Source organism: Panthera tigris, chromosome E2, assembly GCF_018350195.1.
Source record: "Panthera tigris isolate Pti1 chromosome E2, P.tigris_Pti1_mat1.1, whole genome shotgun sequence".
NCBI classification, from domain to species: Eukaryota; Metazoa; Chordata; class Mammalia; order Carnivora; family Felidae; genus Panthera; species Panthera tigris.
This window is the reverse complement of record NC_056674.1, coordinates 34614463-34637192: the sequence shown is the minus strand read 5'-3', so window position 1 is coordinate 34637192 and position 22730 is coordinate 34614463. Positions and strand designations below refer to the sequence as shown.

The window sequence follows — 22730 nt, the reverse complement described above, 5'->3', positions numbered from 1 at the left end:
CTCACAAGCATCATTTCACTCACATGCAAGTAAATCTGTAGGGCAAATCTGAGAACCTGGCATTGCTGAGCCAAAGGATGCATGCATTTAAAATCGGGATATGTGTTGCCAAATGCTCCTGCCCTGGCAGTGTGTGAGACACCTGCATGCACTTCCGGGGTGGGGGTGGCAGAGTGGGTGCTGAGCTACCTGCTGGGGTCTGAGCGGTACCCAGAGGGAGGAAGGCAACAGTCTTTGAGGCTAGAGACCTGGTTCTGGTCTGCCTTCTGGTGGGCTTGCTGTCTGCTTTGGGAGGGACCTGACTCTGGTCTCAGTTTCCCCGTGAGCCCCACCACTTAGACATGGCCTGCTTTCTCCCATTTGCAGGTTGATGGCTTGGCTCCGGCACAGGCTGGAGATGGCCCTGCCGCAACCCGTGCTCCATGGGAAGGCTGGTGAGCAGGTCAGTGCTGGGCTGGGGGCAGGGCCCTAGGGAGTGGTGGGAGGGGCCTTGCTGAGGCAAGGACTGATGGGCTGGGGGAGGAGCTCAGGCAAGGATCTATAGTTTGAGGGTGGGGCACCGAAGGCAAGGAAGGCACCGAAGGAAGAAGGGAGGCTGCGGTGAGGGCCTGGGGAAACAGCCTGTCTATCTAGTCAGCTCACGTTTATTCCACGCACTTTCCCTGAGGGGCTGCGGCCATGGGGCTGAGAAGTGCTGGCCCAGCGTGCTAACCAGGAGGCCATAATCAGTGGGGGAGATGCTTCCATGGAGGGAGCAGAGAGGATGTGGGGTACAGAGGAGGACCCCCACCACTGCCCCCCAGCATGAAGGAAGGCTTTCTGGTGGAGGTGGCTTGCAAGCTGAAACCTAGGGAGAGGTAGGATGGGGGTGGTGTAGGAAGAGCTCTTCGGACAGAGGATCAGCAGATGCAAAGGACCAGAGACAAGAGAGGCCAGGAATGTTCTGGAAAGAAGTGGGGCTTGGGGCTTATAGGAAGCCAGAGAGCCCTGTGTGCATTTCTGAGAACCTAGGACTCTAACATGGATGGGTGGAGGGAGCAAGTCCTCTGTCACCTCTTCTTCCCCCTCTCCAAGAACCTGGCACCTGGTCCTTCTCTCTTGGGGACAACTGTATATCTCTTTTTAAGCTTTATTTGTTGACTGGTTTTTTGTTTTTTTTTAAATGTTTATTTATCTATTTTGAGAGAGAGAGAGAGAGAGAGAGAGCATGTGTGGGAAGGGTAGAGGGAGAGGGAGAGAGAAAATCCCAAGCAGGTTCCATGATGTCAGCACAGAGCCCAACATGGGGCTCCATTCCATGAACTGTGAGATCATGACCCGAGCAGAGATCAAGAGTCAGACGGCTTAACCGGTTGAGCCACCTGACAATTGTCACCTGGAACTGGGAGGCGAGAGGCCTGGTCCCAGTCCTGGCTTCGGTAGGAGGTGGGCAGAAATCCTCAGGGCCCCCTTCCCTGCAGGCCGAGCTTGCAGGCTCTGTGTCCATGTGGCCTCTGCGGGTGGCTGAGGAAACACAGCTTTGGAGTTTTCCAAGAGGATGAAAAGGGCCTGGTGGCAGGAACATTCTGTGGTGAAGATGCCCCCACAGAGAGGAGGGGCCCCCTCGAGTATGGGGCTGGGGCAGGGGAAGGTGTGCTTTGGGGAGAGGCCTCTCCTGCAGACGGAGCTTTGAGACAACCCTCCGGGGAGGGCTGGGAGGAGGTTTTCCCTACATGGAGAGTGGAGAGTGGAAGGTAGGCCGCTCAGGCAGGGGGCCCAGCCTGGGCAAAGGAGCTGAGGTGGGACCAAGTGGTGACCCAGGGAGGACAGTGCCTGGAGCACTGGGCGAGCTCTGAGAAAGGAGCGGGGGAAGCAGACCAGAGAGGAGCCGGGAGCCACTGGACCTTCTGTGGGTGTCCTGATAGGGGTGAGGAAAGCCCTCTTGCCCCTGTGTGTGCTGGGAGGGGTGGTGGAAGCAGGGAGGCCGGTGAGGAGGACACGGCATTTTTCTCCCCATGCAGGAACCTGATTCCCCTGTGGCGTGTGACGTGCAGACCAGTAAGTGACACCTTAGTGGGTCCTCGTGTGTGTCTCCGGGAGGGTTGCTTGGTCTGAGTGCACAGTGGGGTGGTTGCTGGCGAGGCCTGAACTTACTTGGGGGCTACGTTTGGGGCCTCCTGACCTGGAGCTGAGAGAGCCCATGTCCTGCAGGCCTCATCTCAGGTCAGCCCTGCCAGGTAGCCAGAGCCTGGCCCAGGGCCACTTGGTGGCTGGGGAGAGACGTGGTGGGGACCTGGCTTGCCTTCCAGTTTCTACCCAGAGAAAACAGTTGTGAGGCTAAGTCGGATGGATCCCCTTCCTCTGGGAACACCTAAAGAGAGCTCCCCACTTCCTCCTGGGCCAGTGGGTTTGGCTAGGCAGAGTCCCGGTGGAGGGATGAGGGGAGAGGCGTGGGGGTCTCCCTGGAGGAACTAGATCCCATAAACTCCAGCTCCAGTGAGGCAGGAGGGTTCCCCTTACCTATGGGTGGGGAGGGTTGGGGAGGTGTGTGCTGCCTTTTATCCCAGCCCTGCACTAGTACTGAGGGATCGACTGAGGCTAGGAGGAGAAGGCCAGGGTCCAAAATCTGTTCTTCCTCCATTTCATGGCCTAGGGACAAGCGTGTGGTGTACAGGGCATTCATTCATTCATTCATTCATTCATTCATAAAGGTCATGGAAGGCCTGCTATGTACCAGGCTGGTGATAAGTTCTAGAGGTGAGCAAAGCAGAGTTGAGGGCCAGTGGGTGGTGGCCCTATTCCACCCTGGACACAGGCCCTCAGACCATGGTGGGGTCCCTAGGACCCATGTCCTAGGCTAGAAAACCCTAACTCTGCCAGGCTGATGGTGGTCTTTATGAGCACCCTGAGGGTGAGGATGGCCACCATAGCCTAGAGCACGGACCGACCAGTTAACCATGCAGTGGAGTCTGGCAGAGTCTGGCAGAGTGGCCATGGGAGGAGATGGAATTTGTATAATGGTGACAACGTTGTAAGGGGTAGGCATCAGAGCAGGGTTTGCTCAGCCTCGTGGAGTCTGCGCAGAGCAGGGACCCCCATGGCTGTTGGGGCTGACAGAGGTACAGGGATTTGCCCAAGGTCACAGAGCAAGTTGTCACAGAGCGGCGACTAGCATCCACTGGGCCTGGCAGCAGTTGTCAAGGTTAAAGGAACAGAAAATGTTTCCTGGAGCACAGCTTCCAGAGTGGGGGCCACTGAGAGCTCTGAAGACGGAGCCCCTGGCCCTGTCTCCTCCTCTTCTCTGCTCCTCTGGAGGAGGCAGGGTGCTCAGCTGGCTGTGGACAGGACCTTCCCGTGAGCCCGGAGTGTGTGGCTTGTGGGTGGGGACTGGGGCAGTGGGGCCAGGAGCCCAGTGTGTTAGCTCCTCAGGTTCTGACAGAACAAAGGACCACAAACTGGATGCCTTTGAATAGCAGAAATGTGTTCTCTCACAGTTCAGGGTCCAGAAGCCCCAGCTTGAAGTGCTGGGGGGTCGGCTCCTCCTGGTGCTCTAGGGAGAAATCATCCCATATCTCTCTCCTGGCTTCTGGTGGCTGCTGGCAGTCCTCCGGGTCCCTTGGCTGCTAGCTGGCCTCCAATCTCTGCCTTTTCCTCCGTGTCTGTCAGATCTTCTCTCCTTCCTCTTATAAAGACACCAGTCATGGATTTAAGGCCCGCCCTAAATCCACGATGAGCTCATCTTGAGATCCTTAACTAATGACATCTGCAAAGATCCTATTTCCAAATGAGGTCACATTCACAGGTTGTAGGGATCAGGACTGAATATATGTTTCGGAGGGACACGATTCAACCCACTCTATGGGGTGACCCTAAGGGGCTGGGGCAGGAGTTCCCTCTCCTGCTGCCAGCTCTACCCCCTGCCTCCCTGCCCTTTCATTCATTCACGCACCTGTTCATTCATTCCCTCCGCCTGCCCACCCAGCCACCCACCCTTCTGTCTTGTTTCAGGCGTGGCAGCAGCGGGGGGGCCTCTGAAACAAAAGAGAAGGGATCCTGGGAGAGCGCAGATGGACAAACGGACGGATGGATGGAAGGAGACAAGGGTGCCCTGAAGACCTGCAGGGGAGGGGGAAGAGGTGGCTGTTGACCCCATGCCCTCCTTGAACAGTGACCCCCCTGCCGCTCCCCACACTCCCAGGCTAGGTGAAGGGAGCCAGTCCCACAGCTGCTTCTCTGCGACCAAAGCCGGCGCCTTTCCACGGAAGCAAGAAGGGCAGCCAAGGGCAGCCTGTGGGACTCAGGCTAGACAGCAGGAGATTTTCCCACCAGAAGACTGTGGGGAAGCCCATGGAGGACTCTCTTTGAGAGATCGCCTGCACAGCCCTCAGCGAGGTGCCTGACACACAGGCGGTGCCCCAGTGGGACACAGTTTCTCCCAGAAGAGGATCCCCTTAGGCTAGGCTGTGTTCTCTCCCTCGAAGAGTTTGGGGTCCAGCAGTGGACAACGGCACATGCCTTCGGTGACATTAAAAAGCATAAATTAGCACATCAAAGCTGCGATTGCATGATATCTTTGCTTCAGATGAAGCTAAAATGAGTACTTAGGTTTGAAAAGTGGTTGAGTTAACGTGGCCCGTGGTACTGGGGTAGCAGGAAGGAGGAGTTTGCCAGGGATCCTGATCCCCAGCTGGTCCACAGATGTCTGTGTTTGGGGCAAGGAGTGATTTTAAATATTAGAATTAGTTGCCAACATCTAAAAACAAGGTGGCTTTGCATTGGATAAGTCTGGCTTCTCTATAGCAATTATAATAGACCCATGCTGTGCTTCTGAGGACACTCCTGAGGGCAAGCAGCACACGCCCCCCCTTCACCTATAATACCATCTCCCTGGCTACCTAAGCCTTTGACTTTGAGACCCTTCAGGTCCCCAGTTGGCAGTGAGGGGAGGACAACCCAGGAGAGGGAATAAAGTGAGCAAATGGCTGGAGGTGGGAGAGGGAGAGTGTTGGGTACCTCAGCAAATCCCGAGTTTTTGATGCAGAAGTTAAAGCCAGAAAAACCGGGGGCCTGGGATGCCTGGATGGCTCAGTCGGTTAAGCATCCAACTCTTGGTTTCAGCTCAGGTCATGCTCTCACGGTTTGTGAGATTGAGCCCCAAGTCAGGCTCTGTGCTGACAGCTCAGAGCCTGCTTGGGATTCTGTCTTTCTCTCTCTGTCTCTCTTTCTGCTCCTCCCCCATATACATGTGCTCTCTCTCTCAAAATAAATAAATAAACATTGGGGAAAAAAAAGGGTAGGGCCTGATCTTACAGGACTAGGCTATAGACAATGGGGAACCACTGAAGGTGGTTGAGCAGGGGAATGACTTCACAAAGACTACCCTGAGGCTGAGCAAGCATTGGAGGCAGAGAAAGCATTGGAATCAGGGGTTCTTGAACTTTGGGCCACATCCAAAGCATCTAGGACCCAGGCATGCCAGGGAGGATAAGCCAGAACTTGGGCTTTTCCGGCAACCCAGGGTCTGGTGCGGGCCTTGACCTAGAATTTATGCCTCCCGTCTCCCTGTTTGCTGATCTTGGAAATAGGATCTCCTTCCTCAGATGCAATTGATGACCTTCACTCCTGGAGCCAGAACCCCATTCAGTTGCCCTGAGGGACATCCTAGGCTGGCAAAGAATGCTGGCCAGGAGGGGGCGGGACAATGAGGGACTCTAGGAGCAAAGTTTCAGCCCCAGATGGAGCAGGAGTTTCCGTATGAGCTTGAACACCCACAGTGCTTCAGTGGCCCCATCTGGACCCAGGGGCAGGGCCCTGAAAAAGCTAGGGAGCTCTGACTCCCCCTCCTAACGAGAGGGTCTAAGGGCTCCACCAGGCCTGCAGGGAGCTCTGCCACTGGATCTGTGTGGCCGAGTACCCCGTGCCTGCTCTTCCCCTCTGGTACCCTGGCCACCAGCCTCTTCTCAGAGCCGTAGAATCTCTGGCTGTAAAATGGGAATTGTATAGGGCATGGCTCAGAGGCCTGGCCCAGAAATGAAAGGAGGAAAAGCTTGTAAAATGCTTCCTCACTAAACAGTATTTAAAAAGAAAGCGAGGATGTAAACAAAGACGGCATCAACTCTTCAGGACACCAAAGGCTGGGGTCATGCAGTGCCCAGCACGGAGAGGCCACCCATGCCAGGAGGCACTCGGGCATGTTTCTCGCCTGGGGTAGCACACCAGGGAATTGGGAGTCAGGAGACCTGGCAATGCCTCTGACATCCTTTGTGGCCTTGGGCAAGTCATTAGCCTCTCTGAGCTGGCTCTGTGCTTTATAAAATGGCGAGAGTACTATTGTCACCATGCTGTCACCATGCAGGGTTGCTGTGAAAGCTAATGAGCTCACGGGCCAGGGGATGTTTGTTCTGTCTCCCGTATGCCATTTGGGGACTTGTACCCCAAGTGGCTGCTCAGGGCAGAGATGCTACACCGTTACTGGATGGCAGTCTAGAATGACACGTGTGACATGTCCCACCACTGGATTCGGGGCCACGCTTGGATGAGCCTCCCCGGTCAAACCCCAGGGGTGTTTGTAGGGCTGGAGGGGCCAGGACCCGCGTGGAAAAGCCTAGTTCAGGATGCATGTAGGGGATTTCCCTGGAGGGCAGCCGGGTGCCTCTGTGTGAGGCAGGATAATGTCTGTACCTGGAAGCCAGGAGGCAGGAGCAGGGGAAGACAGCTCTTGGAAAACGGACATCCCTGTGCCTGGCACATGGGACACACCTTGTAACAGAAGCTGTGAACCTGTGTCTCAGTTTGCTCATCTGTAAATGAGGAAACAACATAAAAGAAGGAAAATAAAATGGGGGGATAACAATTATTCCCACCTCAAAAGGTTGGTTTGAGGACTAATTGATTTAATCCACGTATATCATTAAGCACAGGGCTAGGAACATATAAGTGCTCGATAAATGTAGCTGCCATTATATTATTATTATTTTTTCTACACCATGAGCAATACTTTCCAAAGTCACAGGATAAGACTTCAGACCAACTCCCATTTAAAGTCACTATTCATAATTTCATGCTTGGCTTAAGATCACCAAGATCCTGGAGCTTTTTGGGAACACCTGATATCTAGACAATCTCCTCTCTTCTCCCCTTCCTCTTGACTACGGGGGACTTAGGTTCCTGATGGGAGTCCCCTGCACCCACTTCTGCCGAGCTCACAGCCCCACACTGTTTGCACTGTCAGGGACTTGAGTACGTGGAGAAATGGTGAAAATGACAGATCCTATCTGAAGGTGGGACCATCTCTGCCAGAAGGTCAATCCCCGCAGAAGCTGGAGCCTCTAGGCCCAGGAGGGAAGGACTGCTAGAAATGGGTGCTGAGGTTATGAGCATTTGGTATGCTGTCACCAGTGGGCGGCATCTAGAGAACATGCAGGAGGCAAGCTCTCTCTGTGTTCCTCTGGACATGCCAGGTCACTTTGCACCTAGATGTGCCAAGGCAGACCCCAAGCTTGGATCTTCCGTATCTCCTATGATGCTGTGGTTAGAAGCATTATTTCTGCTTCTGCACAGACCTCCAAGAACGGGGGCCCTAAGGAGACACAAAAGCTAACTGTAATTGAAGCTCTACCTCAAAAGGAAAAAAGGGGGAAAATGACCAGAAGGAAACAGGGTGAATGATCATGGGCTTCAGCCTGTCACTTTAGCACTGATCTGGCTGCTAATGGTCCTGTGGATAATGGTGCTATTTCTGCTGCTTGGCTGAGAGCTGGCCCATGGCTGGTGATGGCCAAGGCCCCCTGTGTGGTCCCTGGGACTCAGAAACCCAAGCCCACTCTCCCCTGTGCCCTGTGTCCCCTGCAGTCTGCATCCTCCCTGGAGGCCAAGAGGAGCCCGATCTTGTCCTAGAAGAGGTTGACCCTCACTGGGAGGAGGACGAGTATCAGGACCGGGGCACCAGTCCGCAGGGCTCAGAGGTGGCTCCAGCTTATGAAGAGGAGAATGAGGCCATGGAGGAGATGCCCAGGTGGGAACCAGAGAAGGCCCTGAAACAAATGATCGTTTGGAAAGATAACAGGCACATGGTACAGAATCCCAAAGGTATCAAAGGACATAGAACAGGAGCCAAACCTGCCTCTACTCCTTCCTCCTCCTCCCTCCCCCAGACATCCAGTCCTCTCCCTGTGAATAGAGACAGTAGCTGCCAGTTTCTTCTGTGCTGGTCCAGGGAGTATCTGAGCATTAACAGGCATGATTCCTTTTTTTTTTTTTCCCACACAAGATAGCATATCACATGCACCTACGTATCTGCAACTTGCTCTATTCATTCAACAATATACCTTGAGGCGTTTCCACCTTCAGTGCATAGAGATCATCCACAGATTTTTTTTTTAACAACCGCATAGTATTCTATTGTGTGGATGTGCCAGGATTTATATACATTTGTGATTGCGAAATTTTGTTATTGTAAACAATTTTGCAACAAACACTCTTGCACATGCACGTGAATAGGCCTGCAGGATAAATTTGCAGAAGGGCGGTTGCAGGGTCATTGGGCATGGGAATGGGTACCTATGGTAGTGATTACCCACTTGCCCTCCGTAGGGACATAATGATCTTTGTTCCCTCTAGCGATCTTGGTGATAACCCCTCAAGCTGTCAGGTCCTCAGGCCCATGACATACATTGTAAAGGTGGGGAAACTGAGGCCCAGAGAGGCTCAGAGGCTGACCCAGGGTTGCCACTAGGATGATGGAGGCTGGGCCAGGCCCCTCATGCCGTGGAGAGGCCTTGCTGCTAGAGGGAGCCTGAGGTTGCTCAAGTGGGGTTCCCCAGGTCAAGTCTTGGTTGAGATTTTCGGGTCTGGTTTCAGGGGTCATGGGACCTGAGGTGGACTGGGGGTGGGGCTGCAAGTGGGCTCACCTCCTGCTTCTGACCTCAACTCAGGGAGCTGCCCCAGATTCAAGAGGAGAGAGAAGATGAGGAGGAAGATGGAGAGGAGGAGGAAGAAGAGGAGGAGGAGGAGCCTAAGTAAGGCACTTGTGTGTTCTCAGCCTCCCCACAAGGGATGGCCCAGGGAGGGGTTACAGTGTGGGACGGGGGGGCTTTCAGGGCGGGGGAGCTCCTTCCTTTGTTCTGTGCTGTGTGCTGCTGCGTACTGACCAGGGAGGCTGGGGAAGCTGGGGGTCCCCCCCAGCATTCATAATGACCCGAGACTCATATTGCCCACCCCTTAAGACCCTCCCAGATGCTTATACACGCACACAAACACCAGAACACAGCCTCCTTGGGGTGGGGGTGGGGGTTGTTGTGCTCACTCCCATGTCCCTAGATCCTACAACAGTGCCTGCTATAGCAGGCGCCAAATAAATGTCGGCTGAACGCGTGGATGGATGAGTGAATGGGCCCATGCGGGAGGCTCACAGCCCCTGTAATTAACCAAACCAAGGCATAGGGCTGTGTCCCCCTCCACACTGTCCATGACGGTCCCATGGATGCCTTTGAAGGCTGTTCTGGATTCTGCTCTTCTGCCCATTAATGGTTGATTCTCCACCCACATCCATAAAGATTTCAACAGGAACACACAGAGAAGTCAGTTAAAAGAAAGGAGATCAGAAACCACTAATACTTATAATTATCAAACTACATCTTAATTATTGAAACCACTGACAATCATTCTGTGACACAATAGAGGTGCTAATTAGCACAGTGGCAATCATATCATAATATATAAATTCATCAAACTGACATGCTGTATGCCTAAAGTTCACACAATGTTATATGTCAAACGTATTTCAATAATTAAAGACTGAGAGGAAGGTGTTCAGCAGTGCGGGACAGATGGGGAGGGGGGTGCGTGGGGAGATGAACAGCAAGCAGGCAGTGGGGCCTGAGCGTGGAGTCGGGGGTGAGAGGTTGGAGATGGAACGTCGGGAGTCTGGTTGTGTGGATGGAACTGGAAACCGCGGGGCTGGAGGAGATGCTGGGGGAGCCAGTGTGGACAGAGGAGAGGCTCAAAGGCCAGAGCAGAGCCAGGGAGATTCGAGGAAACAGAAGGGCCTGGGGAGGAAGTACCTGTGAGGAGGAGGAGGGGGTACCAATGAAGAGAGTGGGGGACAAGAAGAGTGTCCTGGGGGTTTCGAACAGGGGGGTGTGGTTTGCTGCCTCAAAAGCAGCCCGCATGTCGGGGGGACAGTGACACTGCAGCTGGTGGACATGGTGGGGAGATGATGCTTCAGAGGCCGGGGGCCAGATTGTGAAGACCTGGGACTTGCTTTCTCAGGAGAAATGGGGAGCCATTGAAGGTTGCTGAGCGGGGAGATCCAGACGTGATCTGGCAGCTGCACTGTGGGGAGACTGAGGCAGGGAGAGCCGTGAGGAGGCTGTCATCATGGGGCAGGCCAGACTGATTGCATCTGTGCCTTGCATTATTCTCTGTCCCTGTCGCTCCGCTCTCTGTGGTGCCCCCTGGCCCACACCCTTCTTTGCTGACTTGTCCCTCTGGCCCTGGCCTGAGGCACGGGCTCTGCTTCTCCTGGCAGAGTGACCTGGGCAAGTGCACACTGCACAGAGCTTCTGCCTCCACGTCTGAGGAACGGGGATACTAACACCCCTGTGAAGCGGTCACGGGTCAGCTGTGTATGGGGCATATTCAGACCTTGGCCGCAGTGAGTGCCCCATCAAGGGTCATTGATGTTCTCATCCCCGCGGAGGGTTACTTTCAGTCTCAGTCGGGAAATAGTTATACCATGAGACAACACAGGACTTCAGGGCTGGAGGCCTGCTCCGTGTCATCTGCTTTTAGTCCACCTATCCCTTGTTCACATGGAATTTTTTCATCCTTGGCAGGAGACCACATGGCTACTTGTTTGCCTCCAGTGATGGGGAGCTAATGACCTCTTGAAGGCTGTCCATTCCATCCATATACACCTCTGATTATGAGATGATTTCTTCCACCAAAAATAAACGTGCTTCCCTATGGTTTCTGTAATGTGGTCCACATTCTGCCCTCTGGGCCCCCCAGAGCCAGGCTGCTCTCACTGACCTGTGATAACCCGTTTCCTGGGTGAAGACTTAGGTGCTGCCTAGATTTGTTAGTGCTGGTTTGTTAGTGCTCATGGTGGGGAGTTGTCCCCCGACTAAACCTGTGTGCCCAACACGGAGACCTGAAAACCCCTTTATATGCCACTGCTCCTGAACTGAAATACCCCCCGAACACCAGTGATTTAGTGTGCTCGCACACATGCACTAACTACATGCATGTTCTCAGTGCACGGTACACGCAGGTACATGCACACATATCTGCACATACACACCTACACGGACACAGACACACGGGCTGGGCTGGGCACACACTTATATGTGCGGGTGTGCACACAGTCATACCCACGCACAGCCTGCATACGTGCACAAGCACATTCAGCACACTTGTTCACGTGTCCACATGCACAGGCACATTGGTACATGCTTACACATAGGCACGCTGTGCCCTGTGTGCACGCTCATGCACACAAACACACGTGTACAGTTACCCACAAGTGCCGCACACACATACATATTCATACAAATGCTTACCCAGAGTTTCAAACTCAGGGGACTTTTGGGCTCCGGGGCCCTAGGCAGGGACGCGGGCACTGGGTGAGAGAGCTGAGTGATCCCAGGGCCAGGGCCAGAGGGTGTCAGGCGTGGGCAAGTGGACTGGGCTGTCACTGACTGGGGAAGGATGCTCTTGGCCAGCTTTGCAGAGGCACAGGGGTTACTGATGACGTGCGCGCGGGCCCTGGTAACAGGCAGATGGTCGCCTAGCGACCTGGTCTCTGCCGGCAACAGCTCGGCTTTTCCTAGCAACCGCAGCCTTTTGGTCCCCACCTGCCTTCCCTGGGGGCATTTCTGCAGAGTTCCCCACCGCCTTCACACTCCCTCAATCTGATTAGAAGCAGGAAGGATCAGTAGCTCATCTGCTACCCGAGCCACACTGGCTCCAGAGCTGGCCTGGCAGGCTCAGGGGCTGGACCGGGGCTCTCCAAGTTGTCTACCTGTGGGCACCCGACATGGGGCTTGGGATGAATACCATCGCCCCCAGCTGAACTCCTGCGTCATGGGCATTCTTATCGGCCAAGACAGCGAGACCCAAGTAGGTGGCTGCTTTGTCCTAAGGGCTCCCCTTCTTTCTTTCAGGGTGGGGGTGCCTGGTGAGGACCTTAGCTTAGGGGCACAGCCTGCCGGGGAACTTGGGGGAGGAGGAGCAGGAAGGGCAACTCTTGGCTACTCCCTGCACTTTTAACTTGGATAGCTGGGTGGGGAGGTTCTCCGGGATGCCCACCTCAGTGAGTCTGTGTGATCCTCCACTTGGAAATCTCTGGGATTTAGGAAGTTTCTAGAAGTTGATGGCCTGCTGCTTCTGGGATGGGCAAGAGGAGGCCTTGGGCACATCGCCGACCGGGAACAACATGGCTTTGGGTACATAGCTCCCAAACAACCCCTGGTGGTCCTGACAGGGCCACAGTAGGGCTCATTAGGTATCTTGATAGCTGGAGATGTTTGTACAAGATGCTCCCCAATCCACGTGGGTGATTCATAACCCTGCAGGACGCTCCCTTCTCTAGTTTTAATAGCAATCATGGCAAGAACAATCATGACAGCAGCTGCCATTTGAGTAACACTTGTTTGCTATGCCAGAGTCTGGGCACCTATTATTAATCCCATTTCACAGATGGGAGAACTGGGGCTCAGAGACAGTACCCTGTATGCCCAGGGGTGCACTGCCGGCAAGGGCAGAGTTGGTACCGAAGCAAACACTTGGTGGCCCAAACGAGGGGAATTGCTCGTTGGTGTTGATAGATGGAGGACCAGGAACAACACCAGATATGGGAAGTCTTTTCTGACTTTCATGAGACTCTCACTGGCCCTTCTGACCTCACTCAAATCTGTCAGGCCATGCAGCCTGGGCAATTCCTCCCTATTTGACAGATAAGCAAACAGAGGCAGCCCGAGGGCTTCCCAGTGATGTGTTCAAGGCCATACAGTGATTTCCTGGCCTGATTCTGGAATGAGCAAGACCTCATTGGACTGTGGTAGTTCACTTCCCGGGCCTCTGTGTTCTGAGAAATGGGAAGGGCGTAGTTCCCACCATACTTTTAGGGGCCTAAGCGCATTTTAATTTTTTTTTTTTCAACGTTTTTTTGTTTTTTTTTTTAATTTATTTTTGGGACAGAGAGAGACAGAGCGTGAACGGGGGAGGGGCAGAGAGAGAGGGAGACACAGAATCGGAAACAGGCTCCAGGCTCCGAGCCATCAGCCCAGAGCCCGACGCGGGGCTCGAACTCACGGACCGCGAGATCGTGACCTGGCTGAAGTCGGACGCTTAACCGACTGCGCCACCCAGGCGCCCCATAATTTTTTAAAAAATCAGACACCAAAATGAACTTTTCAATGGAAGAGAATGTTTGAACATATGAATCTTCATATAAATGCAGTCAGAGAATATGATTTTTATTTTACTTTTAAGGAGGAAGGAGCCCACAAAACCTTAAAGTGCCCAGGCCCCGTGAAAGTCATCGTGTGCCTTGCTTTTGTGACTCAAATCTCTTTAAGAAAATCTGTTTCTTCCTGGGCAGAGTGGGTAGTATGATCCTGACAGTTGAGGCCCCTTTTGATGGAAAGAGCTATGTAATGAAGGGAAATGAAGTGAGTTGGGTGCTCAGGTCTCAGGACCCTGGGCTTATTCCTCCATGTCACATGGAGCAGAGGCAGGCAACCAAGTATTAGGGACATGGCCTTGAGGGTCAGAGACACTTGTGTTTTATCCAGGCTTGCCTTGTGCCAGCTGTGTGACCGTGGACAGGCCATCTGCCCTCTCTGTGCCTTTGATTGCTAAGCTAGGACCAGTCACAGCCCCGGCCTCTCAGGGTTGTTTGGGTGAGGATATGGGGAGCGACAGCCCATGGGGGCTGCTGTGACAATGTGATTGCCGACTGATTCCTGCTGCGGTCTCCAAACCGACTGGGGCTGCAGTTCTGTCCCCACCTCCTCACCCACTTCAGGAGGGCTGAGGCTTGGCCCTCTGGGGAGAAGGTAGTGAATCCAGGTTTTCTGGATGCCAGAGAGAACACCCTCTGTGAGCCCTCGCTGACAGAGGTTGGGTAGGGTGGGCCACTAGGAACCAGGATCCAATTCTAACTACAAAAGTCACATTGGCTCCTGGTTCTGAGTCACCATTTTAACCCAGAGGCTGCACACAGGCATCTAAGGATCCAGTTTCGCTTGTAGACAAGCTCTTTTATCTATATATTGCTATGAATATATTAATTTGGATTAATTATCAGCACTTGAAGATTGGAGATTCTACCTTTAAAACATGTAGTTCAGGCTCCTCTTGAAAATCAGAAGATTTTTCTAAGCCAAGTGGGGTTGCTGACTCAGATGAGCACAGATTCTCTAACCATAGCCCTCTCTGCACCCCTGGCCCCTGTCACCCATGTACACCTGGAGCCTGGGCCAGGGACCCCTGAAACCTTCAGCAACGGTAGTGTGGCTCTGATCTCATGGCATGGAAAGAACCAGGGCCCGCATTCGAGGTTTGTGTGGTATAAGACAATCTGCAATGTGATTTTGGCCGGGTCACATTACCTCTCTGGGACTCACTTTTCTCGTACTCCCTGCCCTGCCTGTGTCACCAAAGTTTCCTGGAGACTCACAGAGGGGAAGTGCCTTTGTGCCCTTTGGTCACACCCACCCAGAGGACAGTTCCTCAAACCATCCACCCCGCTTTTCCTTGTACGTGCTATTCCCCCTTCCTGGACCCCCTTCCCTATTCCTCATGGTCAACTCATCATCCCTGAGGTCCAGCTCAGAAGCTACCTCCTCCAGGCAGGCCTCCTTCCTAGGCAGAACTGTGGTCAGCCTGTCCCGTGTGGGGAGCCTCATGAAGGTGAGGACCTATTCTTGGACATCTTTGTGTACCAGCTCCCAACACAGGGCCTGGCTCTCAGCAGAGCTCAGGAAATGTCTAACACTCCTAATGCTAGCCCTTTCCTCCCCCTCGGTCGCAGCGTCCTGCTGGATAGCTGTCTGGTGGCACAGGCTGGTGAGCACCCGAGCGGAGTAGGCAGGACCCAGCCCCAGGAGGCCGCCCACCAGGTATGGAGCCACACCAGGCCGGGTACCCAACTACCTCTGAAGCCTGGGTGGGCATCAGCAGAAGGGGCTGGGGCTTTGTCTACTTTGTTTACAGGCGGAGTTTCAGCTGGCGAGGTGCCCGCTGGACCGGGGAGCAGGGTGGTGGGTACGGAAGGCCTTGCTTATGCCGGAGGTCACTGGTATCAGGAAGGGCCTGGGGTGACAGGCCCGTGGGTGGGGAGCAGCTGGACCTGGACGCTGAAGTCCTCACATGGTTGTGTGACCCTGGACAAGTCACCTCCCCACTCTGGGACTCAATGGCCACCTTTGTAAAATGGGGTTAACATCCCCTCCCCAGGGTGTCGCACACAGTTGTATACTGTAGAGTGCAGCACCCAGGTGGGGAGTGCTGTTGGTGGCTGCTTTAGTTGTTTGGGCCCCACCTGCACAGGGCTGCGTGAGAAGACCCCCTGTTATAAGTCACCGATCCAGGTGTTGGGGCCCAGGGCTCCTGTATGCCCTACTCTCCACACAGTAGAGGCCACCTCCCAGGATGCCCCAGAAGGTGGGGTGGCAGGGCCTGATGGGTCAGGCAGGGCAAGGAGGGGAATCGGGGCCCATGAAGACTCTTGAATACAGATCTCCCAACAGGGTCTGGGAGGGCTGGGAGGAAGGTTAATGGTCACAGCTTCTGTTTCCACTTCCCTGTTTGCAGGAGCCACAGGAGGAGGCCGTGGCTGCCAGCCCAGAAGGTAGGTGTGTGGTGGGGGTGGGGTGCACAGAATGTTGAGGATACTTTCAGGCTGGGGACGGCCTGGCCAAGGGCACCCATCCCTTCTCCCTCCATCCCTACACCTGTCTCACCTCAGGCCACATTAGCAGAATTTGGTGATGTACTCCAAAGGCCCAGGGGCATTGCCAGAGGCTCCCAGGACTCCAGGAGGCCTGCAGAAACCCCGCTTCTAGTCAAGCCCTCCTGCCACCCCTCGCTGGGAATGCAGCTCTCTGAACTGCCATCTAAAGAGGGTTTGGCAGCAACGGAGCATGTCTGAGTGGGAATCGGGACCCAGGCTTGCTAAGGGCCCATCCTAGACTCCACGTGTCTTGATGAGCTTTTCTTTCCTGCTAAGATTCCCAGGCTGTACCCAGCACTTTGCTATTATTTACCATCCCCACCCCCAAGTCCGAGAACTCCAGGGAGGGTGGGGCAGAGTGTAGAGGACCCAAGGATAGCCAGGCTGGGAAGCCCAGGGCAGACAGACATGGAGCCCTGGCCTCATAAGGCTCCGTGTTTCTCAAGCCAGCCTGTGAGGTAGACAGACCATTTTACAGATGAGAAAACTGAGGCTCCAAGTGCTCAGGACGTGGCTGAGGGACCACTCAGACCTGCGTTTCACCCTTGGCTCCTCCCTCTTCCTTGCTGTGTGACCCGGAGCCAGGTGTGTGACCTCTCTTAATTGTGGCTCCAAATCAAGAAAGACAGGGCAATAATAGTACCCACCTCACAGGGCATTTGGGCAGAGTAGGGTGGACAGTGTGTCGAAGGTCCCCAACACCGTGGCTGGCACTGAAGCAGGTGGCCATAACGGGGACCATGTTGCTTGTGTCCCAGGCAGCCAGTGACTGACACGGGACTGGACGCAGGTGTCCCAAACTTGCTCCCCACCTGGTCTTTGAAAAACTTCTTCTATTAACTTCAACACATTATCCGTAGGAAACCTACTAAGTCCGCAGCCCACGTGGATGAATAAGACCAGGGTCACCCGGGTGCAGACTCAGGTTCTGTGGGGCTTGTTCGGCCCCCTACCCCCAGTCATCTGGAAGCAGGTGGCCTGGGAACCACACTCTGAGAAACACTGAGGCATGGCCATCTGTCTGTCGCTACTCATAAGTGTGGAGCTGGAACCGGCAGCTTTGGAGTCACGAGGGAGCTGGTTGGAAATACAGAATCCCAGGCTTCACCCCAGACCTGCTGAACCAGAATCTGTGTTATAACAAGATCCCTGGTGGTTTGTTTGCACATCAGTGTTTGAGAGGCAATAGCCTTGAGCCCTGGTTCTCAAACGTGTCTGCACATCAAAATCATTTGGAGAGATTTTAACAATCAGACATTTCCAAATGTCCCCAAGTGATTCCAATGTGAGGCCCAGGAGAAGTTCCTGCTTCTGGTTGGAAGTGAAATTCATTGAGCTCCAGAGTTTCTTTGGGATGGGAAATCCTACTGGGCCAAGAATGTTTGGCCAGTCCAGGAGGCCTGGATTCTTTGATTTTAACTTTTTCTGTCTGAGGTGGGAAATGCTACTGGTGGTTGGTTAACAGAGAGAGATAAGAAGTTGGGGGAGGCTAGGCACTGTCCCTTAGAAGTGTCACGTAGACCAGCCACATGACTTGATGACGTTTTCGACGTTGGGTCCAGGGACACGAATGATGTTCTAGGCTTTCGGTGTAGCTGCTACCAGTGCGGGCGGGCATTGGGCTGGTGTGAGTTGGCGCTGGAGGGTAGGAGCCTACCTACGTGCCTTCTCTGACCCTGTGTTCGTTGTTGCAGTGCCCGGGGTCCCACATCTGCCTAAGCCCCTCTGGCCCCAGCACCATGGCTAAACCAAGGCAGGATGTGGAGCTGAATCTCCTGGTCCAGGACCAGCCACCTGGTCAGATGGCCCCAGGGCTTGCTCCCCCTACCCTGGCGGAGCACCTCCCCAATGTGCCCAGCTACCGCCCCTCAATCACCCGCATCCCTGTCCTCATCACCCGGAGGACGGCCTTGTCCAACTCCAGCTTCGCCAAGGAGACCAGGAGATCCATCCGTCGCCTAGGTAGCGTGATCTCGTGCAGCCAGCATGCTTGTGCCCGTGATGTGTGCTTCCGCATGGCTTGGGCTGTTTCCTGCATGGGTGCCACGATCAAGGTGTGGGACTACCAGTTGAATTCATGGAAAACCACCCTCTTTTCCTGTTGATCATTGCCTTCATCTTGCTTTGTGGTGACTGAAGGGGTATTTAGTCCCCTTATCTCTGTGCCTAAAATCCCACAATTAGCAATTCATTTCTTTGGGTTAAACTTTGCATTCTGTAGATCATCACATATATATATTTTTTTACAGGTAGTCAATCACAGCCTAGTTTAAACAAGTTACTAAGATCTCTAGGCCAGGAGACCTGAGTGGAGGAAGAGAATAAATTGAGGGGGTTGGGGCATAAAAGGAATGTGGGGGCCCATTTCAGACAGAATTCTACTGAGCTTGAGGATTTTCTGGGAGCTGGACTTTCTGAGGGTTGTTGATATCTGCCTAGCAAATTCCATTTCAGGAAAGGAGAGGCCCCCCAGGTGTCTGCAGGCAGACCGGGAGGAGAGGCATCCTTAGGGGCCAGCAAAGAAGGAGGGCCTGTCTGGATCTGTTTAATTGTGATGAGGTTCCTGCAATGGCCTTTGGGCTGGGCTCCCGTGGCTTGCTTCCTGATGACAGAGTACTCAGAGACGTCCTGGCACCTCTGGACCAACCTCTGTCACTTTCTGCCTTAACTCAAGCCAGACCTGCCCACTTTCCCTTTCCATTTGTTTATTTTTGGATGATACTGTGCAAGGGCACCTATGAGGTCAGTAGACAGGTAGAACTGGACATTTCACGAGACTAGATCCACCACTGTCCCTCTCTCTTCCTGGCTTGTGATGGACAGAGAGTGGAGGTGAGGTGGCACGCAGACCATCCCCACCGCCAGGGACGACACCCCCCCAGGAAAGACCGACATCTACTCACTCCAAACCATCCCCCATCTTTCCCCCACCCCCGACGGATCCCTTCTCAATGTTTGCTACATTCTGTGCCAATTCTACTTTTATTGGCTTGCTAATTTTCTTGCAGTGGATTCATTTTTTAAAAATTTAAGTAAGTCTATTTAATCAGGAACATTTACATTACTATTCCAATGGGAAACCAGCATCGCTTGCCATCAGTAGAAGGTGTAAATAGAAATAACCACGAGTGACCTGAAAACAGAGTCGTGTTGATAGTTGTAGTCGATAGATCTGTGGGCTGAGGGCTCACAGCTGAGGCCCACTCTCTTTGCCGCAGACGGGAGTTAGGATGTGTCAGAGAGGGGTTAAGGCCATGGGAGCCCCAATATGAGACTTCCTCTCTGTGCATTCAGGATCTCAAGAGAATTGAAATGGGAGGGATGTCTTCATTCTCCGTTTCCTCTGCCTCGTCTGTGCCATCCCAAGTCATCTTGTGTCCTCCCTGGTCCCTGGGAGCCCCAAACTTGGGGAAATAGTCCCCCCTGACACGTTGGAACAGTGGACTGATCCAGCTGTGGTGAGACCTGGGATGATTTTAGATGCTGCAGACAAGACATGGCAGGGTGTAGCAAGAACATTATTCCCATCTCAATGATGCTGCTTGGCACGGAGTGGGGTTTTGTTTAAACAGAGGCCTGTATGTGTGTGCTGGTCACCGACCTCAGGAGGAAGTAAGAGTCTAAGAGCTAGAGCCAGGCTGCCTGGGTCCAAATCCTGGCTCGGCAGCGGGTTTCTTAACCTCTCTGTGCTTCGGTATATCCACAAAGTGGGGATGGTGATAACAAGGGCCTCCCAGAATGGCCAGGAAGGAGAAAAGAATTAATGTATATAAAGCAGTGGGGCACCTGGGTGGCTCAGTGGGTTAAGCATCCGACTCTTGATTTCGGCTCAGGTCATGATTTCACGGTTTGTGGGTTTGAGCCCTGCATCAGGCCCTGTGCTGACAGTGTGGAGCCTGCTTGGGATTCTCTCTCTCCCCACCTCTGTCTGTTCCTCCCCTACTTGTTCTCTCTCTCTCTCTTTCTCAAAATAAATAAATAAACTTACATATATATATATATGTATATATGTATATATGTATATATATACATATATAAACACTAAGAGTTTACTAAACAAATGCCTGGCAGGCACATAGGAAGAGCTTCATAGTAAATATTACTCTTCTCTACACCAATTTAATCATACCATATTATTCTTTCTATTTTTAAATAATATTATTCTATAAAAATGAAACACTAGGGTTAGGGGTTTCCCCTCCTTTCCCAGGGCTCACTGAGGGTGCAGAGTCCTTCTCAGGGTGAGGCAGGGGTAGGGGAGCATCTGCCCCCTCCCACGCTCCCCGAGACAGCGTTGCGGATGCCCAGGCCAGGGCACTTTCTGCGGCCCAGGTGCCATGCTGGAGGCAATCTGGGGCCCTCATCATCCCTGACAGACTGCCCTGGTCCTGGCTGCCCCCCATACCCTGCCCCACCCCCAGCTCACCTCTAGAGGTCTGTGGGGAAGCAGGGCGAGGCCTCTCCTCATGCTCTCTCCTGCTTTCCATAGCCTGGAGTATCTCTTGTTAGTCTGACAAAACTTCTTCCTTGAGTTTTTAAAAACTTCTTCATTCTGGCTCATCCTCTTCCTCTGAGGGCTTCATTTAAGGCTTTAGTGGAACAAGTGCCAACTGTCTTGCTTAGGTCCCCTCCGCCAAATTTGGGGCACCTGGGTGGCTCAGTTGGTTGAGCATCTGACTTTGGCTCATGATCTCATCGTTCGTGAGTTTGAGCCCTGCATCGGGCTCGCTGCTGTCAGCACAAACCTGCTTTGTATCCTCGGTCCCCCTCTCTCTCTGCCCCTCCCCTGCTCATGCATGCACTCTTTCTCTCTCTCAAAAATGAATAAACATTAAAAAAAAAAAGAATAGGTTCTGTCTGCCAAATTCCACAAGTGCTGTCTTTTCCCATGGTGGCCATTTAAAAAGAAAGTCATCCAAGCGTTTCAACATGCAACCTCTCTCCACTTTGGGTGGTATGCACCTGCCTTGCTGGTGCCCAGGCTTGTGGGGCTGCTATTAAGTGGTCCAACCCAGGGGTGGTGGGGAAAGGGCACACCATCTCAGCCCCTCAGCATCCTCTGGGCTTCACCTCAGGTAGACCTGTCCTCACAGTCTCCGGGTGGGTGATGAAGCCTGAGGTAGGGCCACACCCAGACTGGACAGGGAGGACCGGTTCTGGGGATGTGAGACATGGCACGAGGCCTCTCAGAGGTCAGGAGAGGGGTTGGGGTGCTGAATTTCAGGGGATCCTGGCCTGTACAGAAACAAGGAAATACCAAAACAGATTTCCAAACAGGGGTAGCATACACTATAAGGACATACTGTTATCCTTTATTGTAAGGAATTTCCAAACATCTCCATTTGAGGCCCTTCAAGAGTGTGAGGCCATGTGCCTTTATCACCCCTACCTTGGGATGGGGAAACTGAAGCCCAGAGAGGGGAAGCAGCTGAGGCTGTGCTAGGCCAGGCCCTGGGACTTGGGCTCTCCTGGCCTCCCCATGCCCTCTCTGGGTGCCGCCACCCAACTCCCCGCCCCCCAACCTCCCCACCAAACCCCAGGTCCTCGATGCTTTCTAAGCAGTCTGAGCTTTGGAGAGCTGGACTCCAGGCAGCGCTCAAGAGCTTCTGAGCTTCTGTGGCTTCTGTGGTGTCCTGGCTTCTTTTGCAGCTGCTGGGCTGGTGTTTGGGGTGGCCAAGGCCCTCAGAGGCCCCTGGGCTCTGCATTCTTGGACCCCCTGCATGGAGCTCTCCTGTGGGCCCTGTTGGGAGGTGAGGCTGCCAGAGGCCCCTCCAAACGTGCTTTCTGTGCCTTTATTCAAGAACACAGCAAGGCCCTTGGGACCTGGCTCTCTCTCTCTCTCTGACTGTCTTCTCCTTCTTCTCTCCAAGTGCCTGCTACAGAAGAGCACCCGGAAGTGCAGGTGGAAGATGCCGATGCTGACGGCCACCCCGTCATCTTGGAGAACCCTCCCTCACCCGAGCTGCCGCTACCTTCTCCTGCCAAATCGGACACCCTTACGGTCCCGGGATCTGCCGCAGGGACCCAAAGGTCACCTTTTATGCTTCGCTTGGGCTTTTCACTGCACTGTGCCATCTGTCCATTTGGCAGATGGGGAGACTGAGGCCAGAGTGGGAAAGCAGCGGGCACAAAGTCACTCAGCGAGTTGGTGTCAGAACTAGGACTATGGCCCCACTTCTGGGTCCTAATCCCTGGCTTCGGACTCTATAAAGAGTTCTCCAAGGAGCTCCTCTCCCAAGTGCCCTCAACTGTAAGTTAGAGGGGGTAATTAATGTAACAAGGCTAATTTCCACCCCCTCGTTTTAGTATCAAAATAGTGGAATGGAGATACCAAAACACGCTAGAAAAACAAGCATCCATAGTACCACTGCACTAGAAGGTGATTTCATTTTGCTTCCTTCTCTTCCATATCTTGTTTGTGGGCCCGTGCTTTTGCGTGGTTTCATCTGAAGGGGTGACTTGGATCACATCTCATTTGAGACCACGTCTCATTTAGTAACCCCTTTTCCATAGTGTTAGGCTGTCTCCCTAGCACTCATTTATGGTTACTATGTGACATTCCTCCTGCTCCTTGTGCCAGAACGGACTTAACAAATACCTCTTGTTAGGCACTGCCCATATGGGGCTCTGAACATCTATGTGGGCTTCTTCTCTGTGTCCTGGGGCTCCTTTCTCAAAAGTGGGAATCCTGGTCAAGGTTGCGCACGTCTTTATGCTTCTTGATAGAAATTTGTTGCATGATTAGAGTTGGTTTTGAACAACCTGAGCCAGGTAACTGAGAGAGGTCTTGCAT

At 53.5% G+C, this 22730-nt stretch overlaps 1 protein-coding gene across 1 annotated transcript in view; it reads left to right on the top strand.

Moving 5' to 3' along the window:
- Positions 1-22730, top strand: part of CNGB1 (cyclic nucleotide gated channel subunit beta 1) — a gene marked incomplete at its 3' end in the record, with an annotated part of 63630 nt that overhangs the window by 7631 nt on the left and 33269 nt on the right. Inside the window, exons 10-16 of the mRNA XM_007090377.3 lie at positions 367-442; positions 2001-2037; positions 7831-7993; positions 8913-8996; positions 15017-15104; positions 15799-15835; positions 21808-21967. Coding sequence (XP_007090439.3) covers positions 367-442; positions 2001-2037; positions 7831-7993; positions 8913-8996; positions 15017-15104; positions 15799-15835; positions 21808-21967 — 645 coding nt within the window. The remainder of the gene's footprint in view (positions 1-366; positions 443-2000; positions 2038-7830; positions 7994-8912; positions 8997-15016; positions 15105-15798; positions 15836-21807; positions 21968-22730) is intronic.